Source organism: Electrophorus electricus, chromosome 16 (assembly GCF_041902795.1).
Source record: "Electrophorus electricus isolate QZ-2024a chromosome 16, ASM4190279v1, whole genome shotgun sequence".
NCBI lineage: Eukaryota > Metazoa > Chordata > Actinopteri > Gymnotiformes > Gymnotidae > Electrophorus > Electrophorus electricus.
This window is the reverse complement of record NC_137512.1, coordinates 18,344,015-18,361,979: the sequence shown is the minus strand read 5'-3', so window position 1 is coordinate 18,361,979 and position 17,965 is coordinate 18,344,015. Positions and strand designations below refer to the sequence as shown.

Genomic DNA, 17,965 nt, shown 5'->3' with positions numbered 1-17,965 from the left:
TGAGCGGTGCTTTTACCATACGTGATTATCACATAACTGGAATAAAGCATAATGCGAACACACAAGTCGGCATAATATACTAGCGACAGCTTTTTCCATTAATTTCTCATACCCTCCGTTATTTTTTTATTTTCAGGAGTGGCTGTATTTATCACGAAGAACGTTTCAACATTTCGTCCCATCTTCTCGGATGGGTCGCTTTATTTACTGTATCGCGACAGTCGCCGTCGAGAGCAACGTACAGTCGCGCCACAGCAGAGACGGCCGTTAGCCACTCCCTCAGGGCGGGGCTACAGTTTTTAAAACAACATGTAATTGGATGACCGCACAAACGCACGTGCAAGCGCAAACTTCACAGCCCGTCCCTTCGTGCTCCTTAATCCTGACCGTAGGCATAACGGTACTCGCGTTCACGTCGACTCAAAACCGCACGCAAGAGTTGGAAAGAACCCCGAGAGCGCACCATGAAAACTTGTCCAGTCCTCTCGCGTTTTTCGCTACTTTTTGCCGCCTGTTTTCTTTTTGCTTCTATTTTTGCAGTGGACGGTAAGTATTTTTTTCTCTCTCTCTCTCTCTCTCTCTCTCTCTCTCTCCTCATCCAGTTTCTACAATTTCGGAGTAGCAAGAACGAGTGTGTTAGAATTCTAATTTTTTGCTAGGCTAGTCACACAAGGCAGCATACCAAAGTACAGTGGTCATTTTGTAAGCGAGCTGTATATGAACCTTGCGAAAAGTCAGGGTGTGTAACACGTGTAGCATAAACCAGTCAACTGTCTTGTTGACAAGTAGGGTACTGTAATTCCATAATTAACTTTTTAATTTTATCCTGTTCGTTTATTACCATTTATTTTCAGAGGGTGCAGGTCCTTTCAAATTCAGTTTTACCAAAAGTATAACCGACTTACTGGGATACTTTGATCCAACGGCTAGGTTCAGACATTTCTGACCCCCGGAACATTGTCTCTATCAGTAAGATACAGTCTTAGATAGGGTGTAATTATATTTGATAAGAGAGGACCTACGTTTATAAGGGCATCCAGTTGATACCCCTCAAAAACCAAATAACCTTCCATTGTGTGTGCCCAGACTTAATGCACATAATGTTCCTGGCGATTGGCTTTGTTGCTGTGTAGACCTTTGAGTGCTGGGGAATTCGATGTCCTGATTATTCTTCCAGTAACAATGGCCTGAAGGCAAGCAGAGCCATCACAAGCTGTTTGGGGGGGATGTGTAGGTGACTAATTTTTTTGTGAGTTCTTTTCTAGTCTCTGTTATGGTTAGGTATATTGGTCTGCTAGATAGTGGCCAGGTATTCAGTTCTTTCATTGGTGGAAGATTTACCATGCCTCAAGTTTGTCTGTTGATGAGATGTAGGCATTATCATTTTTATGATTGTGTGCTCTTTTTTTCCCCGTCTGAAGACTGCCTCCCAATGTTGTTTACATTATGTTATTTTTTTTCCACTGTGACCAGCCACTGCTGTAGTCTTCTGCAGAATTTGCCTTTAGTTGTATAAGTGCTGTTATGCCCGAGGCCGTGTCTTGGCTAAGTGTGAAGGTGTGGCTGAGTGACCTGTGCACTGAGTCACTTCCCTTGGCTATGGCTACCAAAACATGCATTGTAACCCAGCTAAGCCCATCACTTCCTGCCACTAATGACCAGTGCTGCAGGGCTAGCCTGTACTTACCGTACCCTGCCGATACAGTCGCCAGTGCAGGCTGACTCTCCTCACCGATATGGTGTTTTTGGCTGGTGCTTCTCCTTTAAAGCAGTAACCAGGGTCTGACCCTAATAAAGATGTGACTGCTGACCAAGAGTGTGTCTTTTAGAGGTCGACTTTCTTGGAGTTTCCTACTTTATTCCTTCTTCCTTCCATTTAAGCTTTTTTTTTTTTTTTGCATCTTTTCCTTAATTTTGTTCACACTTAAAGTGACCATGAAGTACCACTGTTGGGGCACCATGCCATTATGCACTGTGTGAAAACAGACAAGGTGCTCTCACTCCCTCTGTCTTTTTCTCTCTCCTTTTCTTTGACACGCGCACCCACACACACACACATACAGTAGAAGTTTTCTTAACATGCTTATCCAGAATCGTTTTGCGTTAATCCAAACTCCTAACCTCTACTTTTTTGGAAGAAAAAAGTTTTCCAGCTACTAGAACTCTAATCTTTTTCCAGCACTAAAGAACAAAAATTCCAAAACCAAACAGCCAAACACCAGGCGCTTCAGACCAGCCAAGGGAGTAAACTCTAAATATAGCGACCATACGGGCTTCTCACGCCTCTCTTTTGTAGCGGTTTGAAAGCTGTCACGGGGCTTTTGCCATCTGGCAGGGGGTCTTTTCCTCAGGGGATGCACCCATTTGTTCCGACATCTTCACTTCTTATGCTAAGCCTGATCAGAACCGCCTCCTCTCTGAATCATTTTTCGGCCTAATCAATGTTTAATTTTTCGGCCTGGTGGCATGATGTTTCTTATTTGAGTCCCCTCTCTGTCTCTGTCTTTTGTGCCAGTTTTCAATCTGCTGTGTTGAATTTTTAAAATGATGATCCATGTGTTCTCACCACTTCCCCAAAAATTTTGGAAACTGCTCTTTCTTTTGATCCTTTTGCCAAGATGTATGAAGTGTAGTCATTTTTATGTTCGGGTTTTGTTTTTGGTTCTAAAATTGGTTAGACTTTGTTGTGCCATGTAGTTGTGCTATAGAATGTTTTTGCTCCTGTTGCCTGGAAAGGTGCCTGAATATTATGCAGATATCGCTGCTCATGAGGCTTGGCAGTTGGTACCTGTTTTTTAATTTTTGGTTTTCTGCTCTGTTTACTCTAAGATTTAATGCTGCATATTTAATTTATCATCACAATCAAGCTCAGACATTTCAGATACGTGTTCTCTGGATGTTTTAATAAATATGCATCTCTGTGATCCAAACATAAATAATTGGTTAAAATAATGAAAACCAATCAAACCATGTCAAATTAAGAGGCTATTGCATAGGCTATTGTAATCAAAATTATGGCAGTATGATCACAGTACAGTATCTCTGTACATGCCTTATTATTCTTGCAGGTGATTCTGTGATGTCCAGTTTTAGGACCACAGTCTCTACAGGGCAGTGTGCTGTGTCAGGTCCGTATATAAAGTAGAGAGTGAATGGCCACTGAAAGAATTCATATACCTCTCCTATATCTTATATAGTTGTTTCATTAGTGTTTGTTTTTTTTTTTTGTTTTTTTTTTCTGTTTTGTACTACATTTGCTAGACTTACACCTAAGGTTTGTGTTAATTGCTTCTATATTCTTCTGAATGTTTTTGAAGCTCTTTTCTGTGCCATTGTGTGATGTGCCCACTGCACAATGTGCCTCTGTGAAAGCAGGCACCAAGGTCAGGAGGTGATACGTGCTCTGAGCTGAGGCCTTCAAGGCCACGTTCCCTGCCCTCCCTATCGGCCTGACTGGTGTGCTGTTCTGACCTTTGGACACACAAAACACCCACTTACACACACACACACACACACACACACACACACACACACTGAGAGTAGTGTGGACTTACAAAGCCCACAGTATAGCTCTAAAGATGTCTTCAAATCTTTTTCCTCTAATTTGTAGAAGTTGTAGCACCAGTTAGAATTTGTGGTGCTGATGCTGATTTTCCAGTTTGGGTCATGTTCTTTATGATCTTTAACATGTCGAATGATGCAGAGGTTATATAGTTAACTTAAGCATGGAAAATAAAAGCCCCATCAGCTACTGCTAAGACTTCTTCAGGGAACCTGAAGGCCAGCCCATTGCTGTTGGCAGTTGGTAGCTTTGGTTGGTCCAGTCAAGTTAGTCTAACTTGTTGTACCACTTCGGAATCCTTTCCTATATTCATGTTCTGGCATGGTGGCTGTGTGTGGGTTTAGTTGTGGGTTTGGTTGTGGGGTTTCCTGTACCCTTGTGTGCTTAGTGTTATGTATTTGTGTTACTGGGGAAGAGTTTCTGTCTACAAAAGCATCTGTGATTTCCTGCCCATCAGCAGGTTCCAAGACTCTGTGACACTACAACTGTATGAGCATAGAGTGCTGTTTATTGGATAAAAAGGATTAGAGCCATGCTCTGTGTTTATAAGCTAGTCATCATATACATGCAATGAGGATGCCCTAGAGCTTTGATCAAGTGTTATTTTCCACAGTTGTTATTTTGTCTTCAGTTATTATGTATATGTTTCACTGAGCAGTGGCATTAAGATGCACATTGAATGACTTCTGCAATGGGAGTAGTGAGTCATATGGCATGAGAGGACTTGGTGCAGTACCATGATAATGTATTACTCATCATCTGTACTGGCTGGGTTGCAGACTTGCGCCCTTCCTCTGCACTTGCGTGCCATCGAATTCCACTGGGGTTCCCATCTGCCCCAGGGTTGCATTTTATTCTTGTGAGAAGTGAACACACTTATGTTATTTATGTAGGAGAGCTTGTGATTGCTTGCCTCCTGTCGGTGTGCAGGTGTTGTGCTGGGGTACAGTTCCCATGACCACTGTAAGGCTTGAGCTCCTCTCCTGCTACCTGGATGTTTCTTCCAGGGCTGGTCAAAATGCAAGTTCAGCTGGTGAGATGCTGCTATCGAAGGTGATCAAATGGACTTTACAACTGATTCGCTCTCTTTCATTCTAAAGGAATGATGTTGACATTGTCAAAGCACAGACTTTAGCAGAGTGAAAAGAATGAAATGGGGAAGGATGACTAATCCAAATTAGAGGAGCAGTATGTAGAACTTCTGGTATAGCTCAATGAAGTAAAATGACTTTTTTTTTTTATTATACTGACAGAATACCTTTTTTTTGTTGTGAATAAGAGGAGGACAGGCATACAGTTATGTTTATGATGTTGCAAAGTGTGAAAATCCTCATTGGTCCTGAGAATGTAGTTAAAAGCAGTTCCATCATTCACTGTTGTTTGCTACAATAAATCAGCTTCTTGATACTTCCATGTATTGACCTCCAGATACACTCATGCAAGTTTGCTGAAGTTACATTATTATCATTAACTTATGCAAACAGTTTCACAACTTAATTTTTTTAGTTTGTTTGGAAATAAAAGGAGAACTGAACTACTTTGAATCTGTTGGATTCTGCAGTATCTGTAATGTACCACTTCCTGTCATGTCAGATTTGATCATTCAGCAAGAGCATTCTTTTTTCTTGCCCTTATCTGGGGACTTCTTTATCTCGGGACTTTATCCTAGGACTTTCCGTAGGGAATGTGGTCATCTACGCTGTCATGAAAGTTCTCTTTCAGAGTGATTCCACAGATACTGCAGGTTTTCCAGACAGAGCCACATGTTAACCAGTGAGATACACTGCTGACTGGTTTTGAGAATGTAGGTTCTTCATAAGATCTGATGTAATAGAGAGTTGCACAAGCACCATTTTAATGAGGTTTTGTGGGCCAGTGCTGGATCACACCCTTGGAGACAATAACCTGTCTAGAAGGCTGTGAATCTGTGCCATGATCAGAAACAGGGATCTCAGTCAAGATCCATAAGCATAACTTCTACTGAACATTTAACATTGTAGAACCTGTGGTTACCTGGAGATTTAATGATCATATGAACAGGGTTTAATCCCGAATGAACCCCCATGTTTCACTTATGGTGTTTTGGAACATTGCCAAGGGAGGACAGGAAGTTTTGAGTCTTTCACAGTTACATCCCAGCTAAGTAAAGATCTGCACTAGGGGGTTTATATTTATGTCCTTAACTGTTTGCAGTTGTTTTTCACAGGAATTAGGAAACACTTGAGGGCTTGTTGTCCCAAATGAACATACCTAAATTCTGACCAACCAAGTTCAAGTTCAAGTTCAAGAGGTTTTATTGTCATTTCAGCTATATACAAGTACACAACAAAAACGAGACAATGTTCCTCCAGGACCATGGTGCAACATAAAAACAACACTGCACTAGACAACATGCTACACAAGTGCAAACAGTCCAATGTAGTGCAAAATGTCATTAAATAAACGATAAATAAACAATAATAAATACAGGACAGGACAAATACAAAATACAAAATGAGTAGATAGTGCAATTTAGTACAGTACACAGTACTGGGCATATGTAAAGCAAGTTGTGCATAGCAATCAGTGACATGCTACCCTGAACATAGCAGTCACCGGTAGCAGCCAGAACAGTTCAGAGTACAGTGCTGGTTTAGTACAGCAGCAAGTAAGATAATGTGCAAGACTGCAACAAAAGTGCATAGTTTATTTGTGTGAGGTTTGACTTCAGGATTAGTCCGATGCAAAGCAATGTGTGAGTGTGTGTATAGATATGTATGTATGTGTTTGTGTGTGTGTGTGACTGTCTATAAGCATGTATAAAAGTGCCCATTTTCGAATCTGAATTGGAATTGGAGTTAGCCAGAGTTCAGGAGTCTAATGGCTTCTGGGAAGAAGCTGTTGCACAGTCTGGAGGTGCGGGACTGGATGCAGCGGTACCTTCGTCCAGATGGAAAAAGGGTGAACAGTTCATGTGAGGGGTGTGTGGGGTCTGACCCCAACTGACCAATGGCCATGTTGCTGTGCTCTCTTGCATAATGTGCTGGCCTTGTCAGCGCTCTGGACCACAGTGGACACACACAGCAATTTCGTTCCAATCTGAAGCAAACACTGGGCTGCACTCTGGTGTCCAGTTCGGTTCTACTTCTCCTTTCAGAGGAAACAGAAAGTGCTGCACCCAGATTCATTGTTAGTAACTGATGGAAACTACTGCTTATCACCACACTGTGGGTGAAAAGGCCAGTGCAGTTAAATCATATGCAGAACATGTTAATTTCCATTCTGTAGGCGAGTATAACTGACGTGTTATTTCTCTTTCTCAGGTGAAGTGTGTGAGGTGAACGTGTGTCTGAATGGAGGGACATGTGTGAGCAGCGAGGGGAAAGATCGCTTCAAGTGTATCTGCATGGACGGCTTCACTGGTGAAAAGTGCAACGAGACAGAGACTGGTAAAGAACTGCTCAACCACACACCATATAGAGGTCCCCTCGCCCCCGCTGTACAGCAGCCTTAAAGCTAGAGGAATAAGATTTAGCTGCTTTTATCGCTATAGGAGCTGTTGCCTATCATAAATCGCATTTTACCTTTTGTCCTTAGGGCTGTGTCATCCAAACCCCTGCAAAAATGATGGCATATGTGAGATGGACAGCTCGCAGAGAGGAGATGTATTTACTGGATATGTTTGCAGGTGCCCAAAAGGCTTCAGTGGCAGCCACTGCCAGCACAGTAAGAATCCCTCTTCAGTCTAAATCAGCAGCCTGGGTCATATCTTTCCTTAGGAGAAGTCATAGCGCACCAACCCAGACTGACATGCAATGTTGATAGCGATAAGCGATAGTAGCGGTTGTTATGCAACCAGCAAAGCCTTCTTATCAACATAACTGAACACAGGACATTGCATCACATGTAGCTGTTCACAAACTGGGTGTTTGACTGACTCAGTGAAATGAGTGAAATCACTCGGCCAGCGTTGGCCCCCAGATGCTACTGGAATGTTCTGGGGGGCAGATGGCTTCTTGTGAGCCACAGCACAGTGGAAGAGTGGCCCCACTCCATACTCCATACCCTGACTCTGCTGGCCTTTGCTACAGCCATTGGGCTGTGGCTCACAAGTTGCCATCTGCCCCCCAGAACATTCCAATAGCATCTGTGAGCCACAGCCCAGCAGAGGTGTGTCCCCTCTCCATATTCTGACTCTTTGCTGGCCTTTGCTGCAGCCATTGGGGCAGTGTGGGGAAAATCCCTGCTGCTGTCATCACGAACAGCTGCAGTGTGCAAACTCCTCTACTCCACTCCATTTGTAGAGCTTCATGACCCAAAATGCGCTCAGATAAAGAAATTCATCCTCTGATGTATCAGTTTTGCACAGATGTTTCTTTAGTCCAAAAATAGAATATTTTACTCTAAAATGAGAGTGCATACTGGAAAGATTTTTACATGTGCTTTTAATTTCAGACATAGTGCTGTATGTTATATTTTGGACTGAGATGTTCTGTATGAATGCAATTAATCTCTAGGAGTAGAGCATAAAGACCAAAATTTGCTTGAAGCGTCTTTCTTGTTGCATGTAAATGCAACAAGAAAGACATCAGGGATGATTGGTAGCAGCCTCAGCTCCCTGACTTCCCCTGTGCTGATGAGAGAGCACTGGCCTTCACTGGCAATTTGCTGCCTATTTCCAGAATGTGGTGTCATAGTTATGATGTTTTGATTGGGCAACGCTAAGTGTGTGTGGGTGTGAATAGCGAGCCTCATCCTTAGCTGAGGGGTTGGAAACTGTGGTTAAAGATCAGTGAGGCTGTGGAACTCCAAGGCGAATTTTACAGAAGCCTTGGAGACAGACCGGCAAAGCAGCATCCAAATCTCGCTCGCCTTCAGGTTTAGACGAGAATGAGTACATTGTGTGCCCAAACGCACCCACAGAAACAGTGTATAGTTTAAGACAAACTTAGTGCCAGCACAAATTCAAATATATGCCGTATGCACATCCACACTGTGCACACACGCGCACACGCACACACACACACACACATACAAATACACATCTCCTGGTTGTCCAGCCAACAGGGAGAGGCCTGCTGCTTAGCTCACCCACGCTGTCACACACTTGCCTTGTTGCTGGGGTAAAATGCAGTTTGAGATGGAAGAGTTAATTAAGTAAACTCTGACACTGTCGCAGTATTTCCTCTTGATGGGTGCGTTACACTGGCAGTGTGAAATTGCTCTAAAAGCTCGGTGAGAGGCCATGAAATCTGTGTCAAAAGCTTTTAGCCGGTGAAGTATTAGTCGCATTAACTTGGCTGAAATAGCCTGCTGTACAGTTTCACCAAAGCACTTAAACTCCATTTTTAGAAGCAGATAAATGTGTTGTAGGAGCAGTTAAGATTTTTCAGCCACTGTGTGTGAAAAAGCAAGAATAACAGAAGTCATTCAGTTTAAGTAAAAAGCCATAAGTACAGCAGTTATTTCCATATTTAACTATTATTTGTCTGTTGATCAGTTATGAGGATGTGTGATTTAGTTGGACATATCTGTTTCCCACAAGGAAACTGATCTCTCATTTTCCCTCTTGTGTTCTTCTCAATCTATGGTTTACAAAATCTCTCGTCATTTTCCCAAAATATTTTCTCCCCCATTACTTTTTATCACACTTTCAAGGCTCTTTTTCAAAATCTCTCTACTCTGTTTACCTTTTAAAAAATATATTCTCTCTTCTGTTTGTAAAAATGCTTGTTGCTGTGATTGTTACATCAGGTCTGAAGAGCAGAAACTGGATGCTGGTCATTTTTGTTTTTATTTTAGATCTGTGTTAAAGCACTACTCACATCTTAAAGCACAGCCCGGGGGCACCTTCACTCTGCTCAGTTACACTCCTTTTTAATCTCATTGTAGACTGTGCTGCCAAGTGTATGCGTGCGTGCATATGAGTGGGTGGGCATGACCAGCCATCACAAGACAACATTATGGTGGCAGTGAAATTTGTGGAAACTAATAAGCTCTCATCTGTGCTTAATAATGCTACTGTACTGCTGTTCTCGTCCTGGCTTCTCACCCCCCGTTACAAGTAAAAGTCAGCTCAGCATTGCCATGCCCTCAAATGCCTTCCCCTGCTGCTCCCAAAGCATGCTGACCTTGCCTTGTATTGATCAGGGTCACACTGCACCTGATTTGAGATCAGTATCTGCTTTCAGTTCATGCATTGCCAGAATTTCCTATTGCTGTTCACTTGGAATGATCCATCCTTTTAGGGATGAATTCTCTGTATTACTATATGTGGGAGCTGTTATAACTCTAACCCATGTTACAGAGATAGATGTTCTTACGCCTAAAGATAGTACAGACATCCAGTCACTCTGTTTATGTCTCACTGGATCACCAAGCATGGGTCTGCCTTCCTGCATTACATTACCTCCATGTTTTCTGAGCAATTGTGCTGTGGGAGAGTAGGATGAGGATGATTGTCTGTACAGAGACTGCCGATGATGGACTGCACAGAGACTGCTGTCACCTGCCAGGGCCTATGTTTCCTAGCTTCATATCTGTCACTTGTCTGTTTCCTAGTGGGAAAGTTTTTGGAGCATTTTGAAAATATTAATACAAATGTCAAAACTATTAATAAATGTAAATGCACAGGAATTAGAGTTTATGAACTTTGCTGGTTATTCCTCATACAAGCAAATCTAGTAAAGTTGCTGTTTAAATTAATCCCTTTGTTAATAAATGTTGGACATATTAAAAATATTACAGTCATTGGTTATTACATCATTTGGATAATTAAAATCTTATTTAATTGTAATCCTGGCATTTGGCACATCTGAAAAGCAGCTGTCTAGGTTATGGCTTTGCATTTCTGCTCTGACCTCAAGAGTTTTGGTGTGTTTCAGTTGTTCAGAGCCACCTTGTCTCAGGGTGACTGTGAGCAGTCACACACTCCATCTGTGCACACAACCACATAATCTCTTGATTAAAAAAAAAAAAAAACATACATATATACACACAACAATAGCCGACAATAGAACCCCCCCCCCCCCCCCCCCCAAAAAAAAATTCTATTGTCTATTGTCAGCTTCACTTGATGTGCTGTATGAATGTTGTGTGAGTGTTTATGGCTGGGTTTCTGGATTTAACAACTCACTTCTCCATCTTTGGGGTCTCTCCAGATATTCTGGATTTGGGTACTTTTTGCCTGTACTACCTATCCTACAGCTGTTTGAAGAGGCTGTCTCCCCTCTGGAAATATGAAATGCTATTTGATTTTTAAAAAAGGGCAATTTGTGAAGTAACATATATACAGAATTACATTAGTGCAATATTATTAATATTCTTAACAACTATTAACAACTTGTATAGTTTTTTCCAATTTAGTTGCACTTTTATTTTCATAGTAAAGTTGATTTCAGACCAAGATAAAAGAATAGCACTTTAGAATTCAATATAGTCTCATCTCAGTTTTAAACAAACAGTGCTTCACATTAATAATACTGTGCAGCTTTATTGTAAATATCTTTATAGAATAAATATTCTGTATTCTTCTGCTGTTGTACTATACAAGAAAAAATAATCTTTTTAAAGTGAATTCCAAGTAAATAGTGGAATGACAAATTTCATTCACTTGCCTCCAAAATTCTACATGCACTGTATAGTAGACTGGAGCCCACAGTGAACACATCTCAGAGGAACAGTGAACACACCAGAGTTTTGGCTCATGCTTCTCTCTCTGTCTCTGTCTCTGTCTCTGTTTCTGTTTCTGTTTCTGTCTCTCTCTGTGTGTGTGTGTCTGTGTCTGTGTCTGTGTCTGTGTGTGTGTGTGTGTGTGTGTGTGTGTGTGTGTGTGTGTGTGTGTGTGTGTGTTTGTTTCATCTTTCATGAAGGGGATTGTGTTCAAGGGGCTTTGGAAACAACCCACACTAGTCTGAATTCCATAAGGGTTTTTTTCATGATAAGAGATTAAAATCCCATTGATTTGGTTTGCTTTACCCCAAATGTGGGTTTCTAAATCAGATTCTTCATAGGCCTTTTGAATCCTGTTAAAAATGGTTGCAGAGAGCTGAAAGCACAATCTGAGTATAAGTCTTACTACAATGATTCGTAACAGCTCTAAGTAAGAATGTATTTGAATACATTTAACAAATTTAGCATGCATGTTACTGATGGCAAGGACACCATCTACAGCTCAAATGCAGAACTGTAGAAAGTGAAACATAAAAGTCAATTAGTCATGTGTCAATATGTTTCCATGCCCCGGAATTAGGGAGATGATGGCTAGCCTTGGTTCCTCTGGTGAGAATAACTGTGGTTTCCTTCTTGCAGATGTGAATTACTGTCTGAGTCAGCCATGTCAAAATGGAGGTCAGTGTCGGGATCTTGATGGTGGTTTCAGCTGCAAATGCCCTTCACCTTATGTTGGGAAGCACTGCCAACTGCGTGAGTGGGTTTATTTTTTTTTGGAGGGGGGGGGGTCAAATTGGATCACTTCCAGAGTCTTTGAAGGACATCTACCAATCAAATCATATAGTGTTTGCTTTGACTGATCAGGGCTAAGAGGTATGTAAGTGATTTAATATTGTTTTTCAATTATCATATTGGGAAATATTGTTTATAATTAATGAATAAACTTCCTAGACTGAGCTTTGGCTTTGATAATGACCTTGTTGGCTGTGTGTGTGCACGTACACGTGTCTGTGTCCCTCCCTATGAGCACTGTCCTCATGCCGTTCATCCATCTGTCTGCCTTGCCGTCTGTCTCGCATAAGAGTGGATAGACTCATAATGTGTCATTTTTCACCTGCAGGCTGCATCTCTCTGTTGGGAATGGAAGGTGGTGGCATCGCCGAGTCTCAAATCACCGCCTCCTCCATCTACTATGGCATTCTGGGATTGCAGCGCTGGGGCCCCGAGCTGGCCCGGCTTAACAACAAAGGCCTGGTGAATGCATGGACTTCAGCTTCACATGACAAGAACCCCTGGATTGAGGTGTGCTAACTTGGCTAATTTGCCTATGTGTACAGGCCTTTTGCCATGTGTCTGCCTTGGCACCACAGTTAAGGGTCCACCTCCACCCTCTGTAGCATGTTATAAAATGCCAATTTCTGTGATCATCAATATTTTTCTGATTCTGACTGCTGGTTTTGTGGATACATTTGTGTATGTGCAGATCAAGATGCAGAGGAAGATGCGTCTCACTGGCATCATAACCCAAGGTGCCAGCCGCATGGGCACCGCTGAGTACATCAAAGCCTTCAAGGTGGCATCCAGTTTAGATGGACACACATATACCATGTACAGAGGCAAGGACCAGAAGGACAAAGTGAGCTCAAAATTCTGCCACTCTCTAATGCTCTCTGGAGGTCTACCCTTGCTGTATGACATGAATTTGGTCTGCTCTGCCAGATTTTTGTTGGAAATATGGACAATGATGGGACAAAGACCAACATATTTGACCCACCCATAATCGCTCAGTACATCCGGATTCTGCCTGTAGTGTGCCACAGTGCCTGCACTCTCAGAATGGAGCTGGTGGGCTGCGAACTGAACGGTAAACACTGAAACCCCATCCACTGCACCTTATTCCCACTGAACAAACACCACCCACTCCATGCACTGACTTATAGCCAAACAAACAGCATCCACTATACTGCTTTCCACTTAAATAAGCACCATCCAGCGCACTGCTTTTCAGACCAGTGACAGTAGAGGTGCAATTACCAAAGAACCTCTGACTTTCTTTGAGTAGATACAAGGAAACTTAATTAAATGACGGTCTGAAGGGATCCCAAAGGGTTCAATTTGGGATAACAAAATTAAACAGAATCCCAATTTACGTGAAAAGCTAGTTCTGCTTGTGCTGTTCAGAGTGTGCGGTCAAAGTCGAGAGGTTGTTTGGTATGAGAAGCCAGCTCAGAGACAGAGGCTCCATCCAGCCTGGGACTCAAGCCAAATAATGTTCTATGAGCCCAAACATTAGCTTTAGTTGGAACATGTGACTTGGTTATTATAAACCATGACGCTGAATGTCAAGCACGTTCCAATTAAAAGTATTTGGATGTTTAAGTCATTGTTATTTGCATTCTAAAAGTTATTGTCTTTATCAGTACTGGATAAGGTTGGAACATGTTGATGTCATGCTGCCACTCTCTCAGCCTTTGTTGTGCCTTGCTGTGCATCTGTCTCTCATGAACCACCAGAATGCATGCGTCACTCTCTGGCAGTTGCCATGTGCATGCACTTGTTACATGCCCCATAATGCAGACTGCCGATGCCACTAATGCGTATGAAGTCAATGCACGCGCTCTGCTCAGGGCCGGGTTGGAGCCTGTCTGGGCTGGGCTGCTCGTGTTGATGAGCTTCTCCTCCATCCCTCTGTCACTCCTCTCCTGCTCTTGCTTCCCTTTTCATTGTCAATCTCTCTCTCTCTCTCTCTCTCTCTCTCTCTCTCTCTCTCTCTCTCTCTCTGGTCCCCCCTCCTCCAGTGTTTGACTCCATGGTTTATTTGAACATGACAGGTTGCTCAGAGCCTCTGGGCTTTAAGTCGCGGCTGATCAGCGATGCCCAGCTGTCTGCCTCCAGCTCTTTCTGCACATGGGGCATCGAGGCATTCACCTGGCATCCGCACTATGCCCGTCTGGACAAACAGGGCAAGACCAATGCCTGGACAGCTGCCACCAACAGCAGAGACGAATGGCTGCAGGTAACGACCCCACTCAGGTTACACAGAATTTAAATAGGGAAAAGGAAACCATGTGCAAGAGTTGTGGCTAAACCAGTGGAGAAAGTAAGAATGCTTGAGTTTAACACAGATATTGTTTCATCACCAAGCTAGATTTAAATGCATGGTCAAAGTAGACCCCCCAGTTAAACTGACAACAATGTTTTAAATATTGTTTTATGGATTTCCTTCCATATATTGATTTACAAATGGATGTGACCACACACTGGTAGCATTTGTGATCACAGCATCACATTCTGGACATTTCTAGAAGCATTACACCTGGACTTGTTTTTGTAGGTGGACCTGCTATCCCCTAAGCGCATCTCGGGCATCATTACTCAGGGAGCCAAGGACTTTGGGACGGTACAGTTCGTTTCGGCCTACAAAGTGGCTTACAGTGATGATGGCCAGTACTGGACTGTGGTGAAGAACGACAAAACAAAAACAGATGAGGTTCAACCATTTTTCAGGATTTTGTTCCAATCTATTTTTGTGCTATCTCTGTTGTGGTAGGATAGCTTACTTGCTGCAAATCTAGCATCAATGACAAAGTGTGTGCAGTCTTAAAAGTTGGGTCAACATGCTGGGTATGATTGTTTATGGCTGAAAGAAAGGGAGTAAAGAGACAAAAACAGGGATGATTTTGACATGCAGCCAATTTGGAGGTTTTGGAATATCCAGTTGGCTTTTCCCCTGTTTAAATCCTAAAAAACAGAGCTATTGAAATGAATGGAGCCAAAATAAAAAGTGCCATACACACTCAAAAACCTTTTTTTGAATAAGCTTGACGGACCTGTTTTGTAGTGTAGATTTTAAGCCAACAGTTTACTATCTTTACTATTTGTCCTCTGACTTTATTTTTTTAATTTTATCTGCAGATCTTCCCTGGCAACAGTGATAACAACGTGCACAAAAAGAATGTGTTTGAACCGCCTTTCTATGCCCGATTTGTTCGGATCCTCCCGTGGGTGTGGCATGAACGAATCACCCTGCGAATGGAGCTGCTGGGCTGTGATGAGTAATGCTCCACCCCCTAGCCCCACTTCACCTCCCACTGTCCCTTCCACTGTCCCTCCTTCCTGAGCCACTTATGCACTGCCTTGCTCACAGCACCAGATGGCGGTAATACCACATAGTCCTGCCCAGCAGCTGATCCCAGCATACCAGGCTTTGGGGGTATCTCACATTAAGAAGGAAATAATAATAATAATAATAATAATAATTCTGCAATGAAAACTCTGTACCTCTTTTGTTCATGATGTAGGGAGATTTTGCCAAACAAAACAACTGAAAAAAGAAATGATAGTGTAAGATGTAATTCAGAATTGCTTAGTATTACATGATTAGAGTAGATTGAATATGTTCCTATGAGACTACAGTGCTCTTAAGAGATTATATTACCCCAGCATTTAATGTTTATGATTATTTGCATAGAGTGATGTATATAAAGCCCAAGTTAATAATTATACAGAAGGAAAAAAAAATGTATTTTGTTAAAATATTTGTTAACTGGTTAATTAGTTGGTTGTAAAAGCATTGTCCAGATGCAGTCTTTTTATTTGGTAAGTGATGCAGTCTCTGAGTAGTTCATAGCAAGACCTGATCGTGAGCATGACTTTTTAAATGGTTGTAAAAAGTTTTTGTCAAGGTTTTTTAAATGTTGACCTCCATATTTCATACTTTTTAAAAAGTTTCCAAAGAAACCTTTTTTTAAAAAGTCATTTGGCTTTTTTTTTGTGAAACTAAGTTCTCAACAAAATACCAAACAAAAAGTTCAGTCAACACAAAACGTAGCTTAAAGTGTAACAAAGGAGCAGCAGTATATCAATTGCTGAGCATTAGTGCTTTGGCCATACACTGCCACGGATATTTCTCAGGTAGAGGAGAATCGAATGCAATGTGCTACTGATTTTTAATTTTTTTTAACAACACAAATTATTCTAAAATAAACTCATTTTTGAATATTGTCATTTCATAAGCCAAAGTAATCTCATCTTTCCATGTGAATTGGGTGAAGCAGAAAATGTGTCCTAGCCCTGTTTTTTACATTACCTATTCAGCCAAATGCATCATATGTAATATATTCAGTGATTAGCTGGGTCAATAGGGTTTGAATTTTTTAGTGGTCTAGCAGCAATTGAAATGCTCCTATTATAAAAACATATGTGATCTTCCCCAACAAGGGGGAGAAAATCTAATTTAGAATGATTGCTACGGTTACACTGAGGCGCTGACATAACTCCTCCCCAATCTACATAATGCTCTCACAGTGCCATGCTCTGATTCCTTCCCCAACAACTTTTATATGAATTATGTATTTTGGGCTTGTGCAATATGATATGAGCATTAATATTAATGAAAAATATAAATGGAACATTTTTAGTAAAAAGTATTTTCTCCATTGCTTACAGATGAAGATTTAAACATGCTGGTTGGTAGTAAGAAACACTGAATAATATATTATGCAGTGGTTGTGTACTACATTTAAAAGCCATCTCTGGAATTCATCATCAGTGTTGGCAAATGATTTTCAGTGGTTTTGTACTCCACTGTGAAAAGATAGCAACTTTGTAATTCCTATTCAGTATGTTCTCTGTTCTGTCTTGTATTCTCTGAGGTTTCTTTTTTTTGACAAGTTTCCAAACTTGTATGTAACATTCTTCGATTTCACTTGAGTGTATCTTTTTGAAATATTTTTTGTTTTTACTAACTGAAAACAAATAAACAACCCGAATCAATAATGTGGATGATGGCTTCCCTTTCCCATCGACTTCTCTCTCAACTTCACTTGTGGAGAAACCCTAACCAAACAGGATATATATCCTCTACAATGTGATTGCCAAAGGAGACTCTTCCATTAACTTTGTGCTCAGTTGGTGAACTAGGTACAGTGTATTGAGGCCCTATCCAGAGAGTGAAGCAGAAAGGCTCAAGGGCCTAGTGTTTGTCCAAAGAATGGCTGGAAAAATATATTGCTTTCAGGAGGATTAATTCTTGGATTAATTTGAGTTATACCAGACACACCATTAGGCAAAGGTTTTAGATTAAAACCTATTCATCCTCTACAAACATGTCTATACAGGAAGCCACTTATTGATTTAAGGGTTTTTGAAGATATTTACTCCATTTGATATTTGGAAACAACTTACAATTGAGAAAGTGGTGAATAGTGATTGTAAACAACTCGTAGGGGATGCTGACATGTATGGACCTGACAAGTTTTTCTACAGTTTTTTTTTTCCTACAGATTTTGATGGTTGCTTGCCATGTGATACTATTAGAAATAGAAAAACAACTCGCAATACAAATTTTGCTGAGGTCCCTCAGCCACACCATATACGTAATGTACTATATGCCTCATGTTGCCAGTACAGAAAATAGTTATTAGTAAAAAAAAATAAAAAATAAAATCAGAAAGGTCTTCTGCAATCTGCTACCATTTTTTCAAGTCCTGTAGTTCAAGTACATATTATAGAGATTAAAAGACAGACTGCACTAGGGCCAGCAGGTCTGACATGAGCATCAAATATTACTAGCTAAACCAGTTAATGTAATACTTTACTCCCTGACAGGGGGTAATTGCTGTGAAAATAAATTACCTTCTCTGCCTTCATGCCACTTCTTGAGACAAAGATAACATATAATCTACTCATTCACCTCAGGGCCTAAGACTGAACTCTTGCAATGATGTACCACAATTTCTGTCTATTTTAAGT

At 41.3% G+C, this 17,965-nt stretch overlaps 1 protein-coding gene across 1 annotated transcript; it reads left to right on the top strand.

Annotated features, from left to right (window-relative positions):
* Window positions 1–329: 329 nt before the first annotated feature.
* Window positions 330–16,994, top strand: mfge8b (milk fat globule EGF and factor V/VIII domain containing b). The gene is made up of 10 exons (XM_027013913.3): window positions 330–546; window positions 6,865–6,990; window positions 7,139–7,267; window positions 11,852–11,965; window positions 12,333–12,514; window positions 12,696–12,848; window positions 12,932–13,076; window positions 14,044–14,228; window positions 14,547–14,702; window positions 15,128–16,994. Exons 1-10 carry the CDS (start codon window positions 465–467, stop codon window positions 15,269–15,271), a joined length of 1,416 nt encoding a protein of 471 aa, XP_026869714.2. The 5' UTR covers window positions 330–464; the 3' UTR covers window positions 15,272–16,994.
* Window positions 16,995–17,965: the final 971 nt, after the last annotated feature.

Bases quoted from the DNA above. Each gene is read 5' to 3' on its own strand.
- mfge8b (XM_027013913.3), top strand. From the start codon at position 465: ATGAAAACTTGTCCAGTCCTCTCGCGTTTTTCGCTACTTTTTGCCGCC. The intron at 11,966-12,332 runs GTGAGTGGGTTT...TTTCACCTGCAG, and splicing joins TGGGAAGCACTGCCAACTGC to GCTGCATCTCTCTGTTGGGA. The intron at 14,229-14,546 runs GTAACGACCCCA...TTGTTTTTGTAG, and splicing joins GCAGAGACGAATGGCTGCAG to GTGGACCTGCTATCCCCTAA.